Here is a 9,980-nt window from a genome sequence, read left to right as displayed (position 1 = left end):
TGAGTAATATTTTACACTGGTGACTTTGCTTGTATTGTAATTTTGCTTGTAAAATATTATCAAAGTAACCATACTTCTACTTGAGTACATTATTATTATTATACCTCTGCTTTCTGGCCACAGTGATAATAACAGCGTGATAACACACATTTTTATCAGTGTTGTGATTAAAATGTGATAAAACAAATCCATATTTTCTAAATGCACCACAGCACACTGTTTCCTCTAATAACCCTAACCCTACGCCAGAAAGAAAATACATTATATTGTTGTTATTTGTGCAATTCTCGCAAAACTTGGATTTTATTCTAGCAAAATTAGCTTTTTATATTTCTATTGAGACTTAGGTACTGTGTGTGGGACTGCTTTCATCTGGAATCACAAAGTTGAAACCAGGTGTTTTGCTTTCTTCTCCAGCTCTGCGCACACACTCATAGCGCTGGTTAACGGTGCATCTACGCTACCGCCGGCTTCTTCACTGTCAACGTAGGAGAAAGAAAAAGTGCAACTAAACAACAAAAGGGATTCAGTGTGCATGCTGCAGCAACAGGAGGAGCCTGAGGCATGCAGTGGGCTGGATTCCAGGCAAAGTAACATTGTTGCATACCAGATGCGGTTGCATTGTTGCATACTTCACGTCTATTGTTAGATTTAAGTCAAACAGCTCCAAGTCAAAGCAAAGTCAAAAATCAGTGGTATGAAAGTTCAAGTCAAGTATTAAGTCTTTTATGATTTTATCAACTAAGCTGATTAAATTTGTGACTTAAGTGTGACTGGATTCCAAGTCACTCGGCTTAAGTCCACACCTCTGGTGCTGCTGCCTGAAGCCGATGAGGGAGAGCCATTATCCACTGTTGAGTGATGCCAGGCTCACATTGAGTGTGCTGTGGGTTGCAGTCCTGATCCGGTTCCGGTTTTCTGCAAATCGCGACTCACACTGCTCCTAGGCCAGCTGCGGCTCCTGTTGCGGAAACAGCGCTGGAGAGTTCATGTGGTCTTTTCTGTTGCTATCCCTCATAAATTATTTTAAAAAAACAGCCATGTTTTAATTTTTTAAATGCAAAACTTGTTATCCGTGTGCTTAAATATATTATTTCATCCTCCAAAATACCCTCTTTTACCTTGTGTTTCTGTGTCACCGTTTTGTTTATACTAGTCAAACCAGTTAAGTTGATGCGTTGACTTTATTGTGAAATCCAGTATAGTGGCCAACATTTCCCGTTTAGCTTGTGAAATTCAGGAGTTTGAACCAGAGACCGCCGTGGCGTCCGGTTCAAACTTCTTAGACTTCTTAAGACATCAGCCAGGAACTTAGTTTTCCAAACTGACAACTGCTCAAAGCTTACCAGCACAGTAGTTGTAAAATAACACCAAGATGACAGTAAACGACCAGCACAGTGCTTTATCAAGCCCCAATGACCCCAAAGCACTTCACACTACAATCAGTCATTCCCACGCTGACGGTGGTGAGCCACATTGCACCGCCTCTGACTGACAGAGGCAGGGCTGCCATAAAATCATCCATCATCGGGCCCCCTGACCACCGACAGCAGGTCAAGTGTCTGGCCCAAGACCACAATGATTGCGACAATCTGCTCAGGGGTTTGAACTGGCAACCCACCGGTTACAGGACAAACTCCTAGCTCCTGTGCCACTGTCGCCCTTTACCCCCTCTCTCCGAAACATTGACTTTTTTGTCAAGGCCACGGCAAAGCCCTATGATCTCATTTCCCCGGAACATGTTTGTTCAGAGCTGAAAAGGAGTGTGTAAGCAAGGTAGCCTAACTCAGTTACATCACCTCTGTCAGAATGGCCCCAAACTTCAGTCTTGGTAGAAACATGTGGAATGACAACCCAAGACATTTGACCCAATTCTGACATTTTAAAGGCAAGCCTACCAAATATTAAGGACATGTATGTAAACGTCTGAATATGATGAAAATCCAACAAAAAAAAGCTGCATGATGAAACGTCAGTGAGAAAAAAATATATATTTATAAAGTTTATGTAAACACGTGATCTCAACTTGATGTGCTCAGACAAGACCTTGAAATATGTGTCTGACCATGTTGTGCTCCGGCACACTTTCAGTCACCGGTAAAGAATATCCCAGCAGCTCTGCAATCCACCAAGCTGTCCTGATGGTTTATTATTCCGCACTTTGTTGTGGTTTCAACATCATGCTCAATTTAGAGGCTGCAGTTGAACTGCACAGCTTAGTGTTTGTGTTACATTCACAGATGTTGCTAATTTTTCCTGTCTGCCCTGTTGTTTTAACATACACGAACGAGGGTAAAAGGTTTGATGCACCCGATAAACCACAAAATGGCTCATTTTGACAGGTGACAAACACCAGCGAGGTTTTCTCTCTCAGCGGCGGATTTTGGCTAATGAAATGTTTCTTCACACTGCATATGAAGTGTTTTCATCTTTGTTGACTTTGCAATTACACACTGCTATATAATGTATAAAGCTGTGAGAAAAGATCTTTTTTCGTTTTCGAGAGTTGCAGGAACTACATAGTAAAATATCTCACTTTACTATACTTGTTAATTTAATTTCTGGTAAATCACATAACATTGAGAAACACATCATCTTATCAAACCTCCACTATACTACATTATAAAAGTTTTTTTTTTTTGGATGACTTCCAAGGTGTTACGTCCTTCTGTTTTTTATTTCTACAACACGGTGTCATTTTGTAAATGGTGAAATGTCGGCAATGACGCCATGTACTTAATCAGCCATAAAGCGAATGCTGTGTATACACCCATCTAGCACCCTGATTTCCTCCTTTATGTTTACTTTATTTAAATGTCAAATTGCATCAGAAAATCTATTCAGTTTTTTTTTTTTTTTTTTAATAGACAAAATAAGGGATTTCCTAATCCAGTGTCGGATGTCTCCAGCAAAACATTTTAAAATAACTATTCCTTGACCAAGATGACTTGTAATTTTTTGTTTTTCTGCCTTGAATGCTTGTATCTGCTGCACCTCCAGGCACATGTGTGGAGATAGAAAGAAACAAAAAAAATCTATTTTCATGTGCACATCTTGCTGTGCGGCAATATAGACTATGCACATTTTGTAGCTCCTAAATATGCGAGTTATGTTTTTCTCCCTGCAAAAACTTCCACATGACAAGAGAGACTGTACTGGCTGCTTCAGCTCTATCTCAGCATGCAATGATGAGAAGGTTCGTTTCAAACATGAAACTACGATTACTATCACATAAAACCTTGTATTTTAGCCCGACTTAGTCATTGTAAAAGTTTTCCTTGCGTGTTAGCAAATTTTTATACCTATGGAAGCTTTATTTTATCCAGACCCGTCGTTCTTCTTTCACTTTTCCTACCCTGCCTTCACAGATGCCTAGCAGAGCTGATCAAAGCAGCTGAATATTTGGTTCTCTTTGACAGGAGTCAGCTCTTGGGGCTGACTCATTCAATATAAACACATCGCTGGTGCCACGTGACCAGTTCCGCCTGCTGTGCTTAGACAGCTGTTGGAAAAATGAGAGCTGAGAGTCATTAAATGTTACGTGCATTGAAAACATCTAAGTTAATGTAGCGGGAGACAAGCTCTTCCTGAAACTTTTTTTTCGTAGTCAATTACATGGAACCACGTTAAAATGTCTTATGAGCTGAATTATCAACCAATGATTTCGGAACAAAGAACAGACGTGCAAACGTTTGGCTGGGCCCGCAATAAATGCCATCGCATGAAAACATCGTCCATAGGAGCAAGACGGGAGTTTACTGAAGACTATCTCGATGTGTCCAGTCAGATATATTTAGACACAAAAGGCTGTTCTGCTAAAATTCCTGTTGGGATTATATCTGTCGCAATAAAGAAATGCTACCGATGAAGGAGTTAAACAGGACACAATCATTTCACTTTCACTTTACTTCTAGGCTACATAGTTTTCAGTCATATAAAATGCATTGATTTTTTTATTAATTATTGAAGTGCGACAGCAAATCTTTCTCCCTGAGTGATTGGAATTAGGATGATAAAAATTCTGACATGCACACCCGTAGTAATAAAGTAGTATTCATCTGCTCATTCAGGTTCACTCTCTAAATTTGAGTAATTTATTTCCTCTGAAAAGAGTCGATAACGATTGGCTGTAGGCAAAAACATCGCTTCCATATATTCATATTTAAAACGTATTTAAAGTGGAACCAAACTTAAAATCTTAATTTTTTTTCTGCACAAACTCGGAGAATAAAGCAAATTCTGATTCAAAGGTGTTCGCATTCCCACGCATATTTTTTTGAAATCATTTTTTTGAGGGAGTATTTGTCTTTATTAACCATTGTATAAACTAAATGTTTTATCTGTATGCTAATTTGGACACCTTATATATGGAATGTACGTCAGATTATTTATATAATAATTATTATTATTATATAATTGTTTATTAGCAATCTTTTTTGAACAGGCTCAAACTAATATTGAAGGCTAAAGGTGAATACAGGCTTCATAAGAACAGACTAACTTGCTCTCTCCCAGGGCTACAAGAAGAAGCTGACAATGTTAAATTCTTTCAGGCCTTAATTTGGGCCTCTTGCAGCTTGTTGTTAATGTATATTCTGGCCAGAACCTTTTTTTGGTGTTCAAAAAATGTTGTGTGATAGGTCAGAAAATCAAGATGGGTGGTTGTTACTATCCTGACAGTGGGACATATGAAGACTTCCTGGGGTTCTGTCCTTTAGTTCATGTGAAATATGGCTAGAACGATGTTTTTTCTTGTTCTTGCCCCCTCGGGTAAAAGAACACATTCATTCTGTTCTTCCTGAGTATGTACAGGTAGCTCATTAGAGAACAGTGGTTTGTCAATGTTATTGAAACCAGCAAAGCTGTTGCTAGCATACGGTACGGCCTGAAATTCTTCAAATGGATAGTTCTGGTTTCATGTTTAGATCTTGGCGTCATGGCTAGTACACTCTCATCTTTCTTTTCCCAAACACTTCCTCTGAGTTGTCCTGTTTGAAGTCATAACTTAGCTTTGTTGACAGATGAAAAGCTGCCATCAAGATTAGCTTCTGTTGCTTTGGCCATCCACACACCTAGTGACATTTTGCTTTTGTTTTGGAGTAAAAAAAAAAAAAAGTACAGCAGACACATGTTTATAAATGCAAAAATAAAGTTTATTTTTGTGTAAATATTTACCCCTGAGGGAACAAAAACTATTAAAAAAGACAATAACAAACATAATTGAGTTTGCTGCATGCAGCCAAGTTCAGCATTTCCTGAGAGACAAGTTCCCTCATAATATGTACATTTGTGAAGAAAACATGAACACACCATTCACAGTTTTAACAAATGGGCCTGGGAGGCCAGCCCGTGGCTAGTGCCTGTATCTGAACAGTTTAGCATATGAAACGAAAGACGCAAAGATCTTGCGTAATGCCAAAGGTGAAACAAAACAAAGTCCACATATCTTCATTTAAATTTCACCAATGAGAGCGAAGCTTTGTGTTAATTAACTACGCTTCATCAGCCAGCACGACATGACCTCCAATCTGAAAACAGGTTTTTCATCAGTAGACAATGACAGGTGTGGTTTTACATACAGACGCATAAGACTCACAATGAGCTGAGTGCCTTGACACCCACACATTTCTTATCTGTGGGGGATACAAAAGAGTAACATATCAATTGGTTTATCAGCCTCGAGTTTAAATCCGAGGCCGTTAATCTGGGTGCCTCTGGGTCATCCAGGTGGGCCTCCAGCAACTGTCATTTAGGAATCCAGTCAGTGCTTCACATCTTGGTGACGTTAGGGGGATTGTCAATTTCAATCACCTCAAAGCCCGGGTTGTCATGTCCTTCTCTGGAATGGAGATGGTGTCCTTTGATGTTGTGGTAACAGTATGCACAGTGTGCTGTCGCCACTGGCACCACTTTGGAGAAGTTGGAGAAATCGACTCTGTATTTGCCCTCTTTGCTTCTCGAGATGATCGGCAAGAAGCTGTAGCCCCACATGATCTCCTGGGGAATGAAGGAGGTGCGCACCTGGCAGGAAGAGCTTGTGGACTCCGCCGTGCCGTCTAGAAAAACCACAAGCTCAAACTCTGTCTCGTGCAGGGTGTCCACCGCCATGTCGAAGAAGGGGCTGCTCTTGTCAATGACGTGATGCAGCGTGAGAGGAGTAACAAAGAAGAGGTTGTCCTTCCCTGCATCTACCATGAAGTCAATATTCACTTGATCCATGATGATTGTCTCGCCATCTGGCGTGGTTGTCGTTCTCAGCAGCTTGCCATAGATCTGGCTGCCAATCATCAGGGTCTTGCGAAGGTTGGCCACTCTGATGGACAGGCAGAGAGAACCGTTTCTTGGACTGATCACAGCCATCTCACTAAACGTGATGGTCTTCGCCCTCTTTTTAGGTAAGGAGATCTTGGACAGAATGATTCCACACATGAAGCAGTTTATAACTGCTCCAAGAAGGGACTGGATGATGATAAGGGCCACGGCGCCGGGGCATTCAGGAGTGATCGCTCGACCGCCATACCCGATAGTTGTCTGGGTTTCAAGCGAGTACAGGAAGGCAGTGGTAAGTCCAACAACATTATCAACGCACGCACTGTGATCTGAAGGGGGCTCTTGCCATGTCAGATCTCCGTTGCTCCGAGCAATCCAGTACCACAGCAGGCCGAAGATAAACCAGCTGAGAGTGAAAGACGCGATGAAAATTATGAGGACGAAACGCCACCGGATCTCTACAAAGGTGGTCCAGAAGTCAACCAGGAAGGCAAAGTGGGTGCTGTACTTGATGTTCCCGTACTCAATGTTACAGCGGCCATCTTTAGTTACTAATCTGGTCCGCCGCCTTTTCCTCTCCAGCATGTAGTCTTGGATCCGTCTGTTTAAAGTGCTCATCTTTCTCTATAATTCAGTAACCTATGAGAGAAAAACAGAACGATGCACAAACTGTCAACACATTGAAAATATTTTTTTAAAAAAGTACCTTACTGAATAAGCAAAACGGCACAAACAAATGGTTGAGTAGGTGCTAATTAACAAGAAAACATCTGATTGTAGCAGATTAATTAACATCTGGTGGTTCAGCAAAACTAATTGGCTGCTTAAAACTTAGCCGATGACAGTGGTTTCATAGTGAACAATCAAGTGCAGTCAAATACATTCAGCCTTACAAGTTACTCCCTCTGCGGTTTTACCACTATGCACAGCATGCTACACTCTGGGTATGAAGAAAGCACCTGAAGTCATATAGAAAGTTTCTGACGAAGACTCCCCCATGTGTTCTTCCTGACCAGAATCAGGTTCTTGTTTATGTGTCTCAACAGGAAGACGAAATATGGCAATATAATTATTTAGGCACATCATTAGTGCAGCTTCCATAAATAGCAGCCTTGAACTTTATTAAAGCTTTAATGTCTCATAAATGTGTTGCTTGATATATGGTACCTGGCAGTGGTGGCACCAAGGTTTCCACATTAGGTGTGTAGCCCCTGTCCTTCCTAAGTCATGCAAACAGCCTTTTTGGATTATGTCATGTCTATTAGTGAAATGCTACCAAACAATCAGTCCAGTGAGTTTATATTTTCCTTGGCAGTCTTTAAAGAACACAGTAAAAAGAAATTGGATAAGCACACTGTAGTTCTTGTTTTGCAAGCTCTAATCCTCTTGGAAGTAGACTGGGTCATTCCATACCTAACCATTAGGTCAGCAGGATTCTGTGCATTGGGTCTGGAGTGAAATAATTTCAGGCATTTAGGGATTTTGCGTTATATAAGTCATGCTAAATTACAGCTCTACATAAGAAAATGACCACGTGCACAAATGAAGGCACGTCGGGTGAGACTCATGAGACACGTCCACGCAGATTTAGGCACATTAAGGAGTGCCCTGCTGGGATGTGCAGCTGCCCTAGAAACTATATATTTTAACTCCAATCACACAAGAATTGGCGTTACAGTTTGAACGCATTAAGTCAAAAATGTATAGTAGTTCCCGTTCATGTGATGTGTTTTTTTCCTTCTCTAAAGACCTTTTAAACCTGTCTCAGTCTCTATGCTGGCTGAGTGCATGAAGGAGTAAATCTTTAAAGTTCAACACTTGAGAAACACTTTACCAGCGGTCTCACCTGTGTCCGATTTGAAATGTTACACTGAAAATTGAGATTTTAATGCTAGGGAAAAGAAAAAATAAAATCCCCATTTTTCTGTTCAGATTACCAGTTGCGATTAAAAACCTGGTGCTAATACCTGAGGACAATTTGCTGGAACTCACCGAACTGGAAAACTGTGAGAAAAGCATCCAAAGGTAAAATGCAAGACAGTCTCCTCCGTCTTTGTAGTCGCAGGTAGCTGAGGTGTGTCCTCTCCTGCCAGACAAGCCACCCCGCGTGGCTTTATACTGTCGCGTGTCGGCGTGTTACAATCAGACAGGTAATGTTAACGCCCACAGGTACATCAGCCCCCCTACCACCATACACACACGCCCACACACACATTACGCATACGATTTTCTGGCACTAAAAACGTGTGTTATGTCCACAAACGCCGGGTACTGTGGACTGAGATGACCTCTGTCATGCCACTACTGCATAAAGTGTTGCGCTGCATTCAAAGTCGGTTGTTTCATGCTCTGACCGCGGCTTTTGCGCTCCTGAGCTCACTGTAAAGAAGTCCGCCAAGCTGATGTTGACAGTGTAAATGCAAAGCACGTACCTGTGAATCGTTTTTGTACATCTCAATGTCAAACAGACATCAGCGGCGAGAACGTTGGCACGCATGCATTCTTGAGGACATTTGATGACCCGCTTTGGAGAAGATTAAATTTAGCGTTTGAGGTTTTAAACTGCAAAGTTGTAATATTTAAGGATGTTTGATCCACAAAGGAAAACGCTGCAGGTGTTTTGAATAAATCAGCCCTTTTTTTTTATGTGTATTTTCACTTGATCCACCTGGGGTTCATATATTGCAAATAGTGTTGTCACTATCAATCCCAAAATCAGCACTACTTTGCTCAGTGAGGTCTTTTTCTAATAATAAAGTAATAACGCCCCCCCCCCCCCCCCCCCCCCCCCCTACACTTGGGAGAGGGGGAGACACCAGAAGCTGTAAAAGATGTGAAGATGACAAAACCAAATGAATTGCCTTCTGGGATTTGTTGGAGGCAGAACCAGACCAGGAGCTGCAGATTTTGGAAAGCGGGGATGGGGGGGAGGGGGGGGGGGGTGAATAGTGAAGGGATTCATTTTTCAAAATGAATCTCATTACGCACTGAACATCCTGCAGTATTACCTTACATGCTGTCCAGTGTTCATTCAAGCAATATTTAATTACTATTGACTTAGCAATATCAGCGCTATTTATTTTACCTTTTTGTTTTGCTGGATTGCGCTGGTAAAGGGTCATTGATATTGGCATATTTCTTACTGTCTACCACTTATTAAAGGGAATTTATCGTCATATTTACACAACTGCTTTTGCTTTATACTATTAGTTTTTCCAGCCAACAGTGAAATGTTGCAAGCGGACAAAATTGCTGTCTTGACTGCCTTGCGGGCGCAGCGGCTAAAGAGCAATTACTTCATCCAAATAACTTCAGAGCAGAGAAGTAATTCAGTTCTGGTGGCAATTGGTGTGCAATTGTAATCAGTTCGAAAGAATCCAATAGGGAACTAGATACTGAACACATCAACATTTTTCTAAGAAAATATGTCTTATTGGCCTATTGATAAGAGGTTTACACTAGAAGCTGGCTATTAAGCACCTAATAAACCTGTCCAAAGATTCTAACACAAGTGTATCCATAAATTGAAAAAAGACCCATTCTTCCACACAATACACTTGTTAAACATTTGAGGTTCTGGAGCATGTTGCTCCACAACTCTTTTTAGTTGTTCCTTGCAAACTTGTGTTGCAGGAGGAATCAACAAAGCGACATCCACAGAGTTTAATATTGGTCTCACCCGAGTGCATAATATCCTCCCAGTATGTCAT

General features: G+C 41.1%; 1 protein-coding gene across 1 annotated transcript; it reads right to left on the bottom strand.

Annotated features, from left to right (window-relative positions):
* Positions 1-5,140: 5,140 nt before the first annotated feature.
* Positions 5,141-8,362, bottom strand: kcnj1a.1 (potassium inwardly rectifying channel subfamily J member 1a, tandem duplicate 1). Its single transcript, XM_012866790.3, has 2 exons — positions 8,263-8,362; positions 5,141-6,909 (listed from the first exon to the last, which is right to left on the bottom strand). The coding sequence occupies exon 2, from the start codon at positions 6,886-6,888 to the stop codon at positions 5,770-5,772; it is 1,119 nt and encodes a 372-aa protein (XP_012722244.1). The 5' UTR covers positions 6,889-6,909; positions 8,263-8,362; the 3' UTR covers positions 5,141-5,769.
* Positions 8,363-9,980: the final 1,618 nt, after the last annotated feature.

The sequence above is a fragment of the Fundulus heteroclitus genome, chromosome 18 (assembly GCF_011125445.2).
Source record: "Fundulus heteroclitus isolate FHET01 chromosome 18, MU-UCD_Fhet_4.1, whole genome shotgun sequence".
NCBI classification, from domain to species: domain Eukaryota; kingdom Metazoa; phylum Chordata; class Actinopteri; order Cyprinodontiformes; family Fundulidae; genus Fundulus; species Fundulus heteroclitus.
This window is presented reverse-complemented; position numbering and strand designations above follow the sequence as displayed.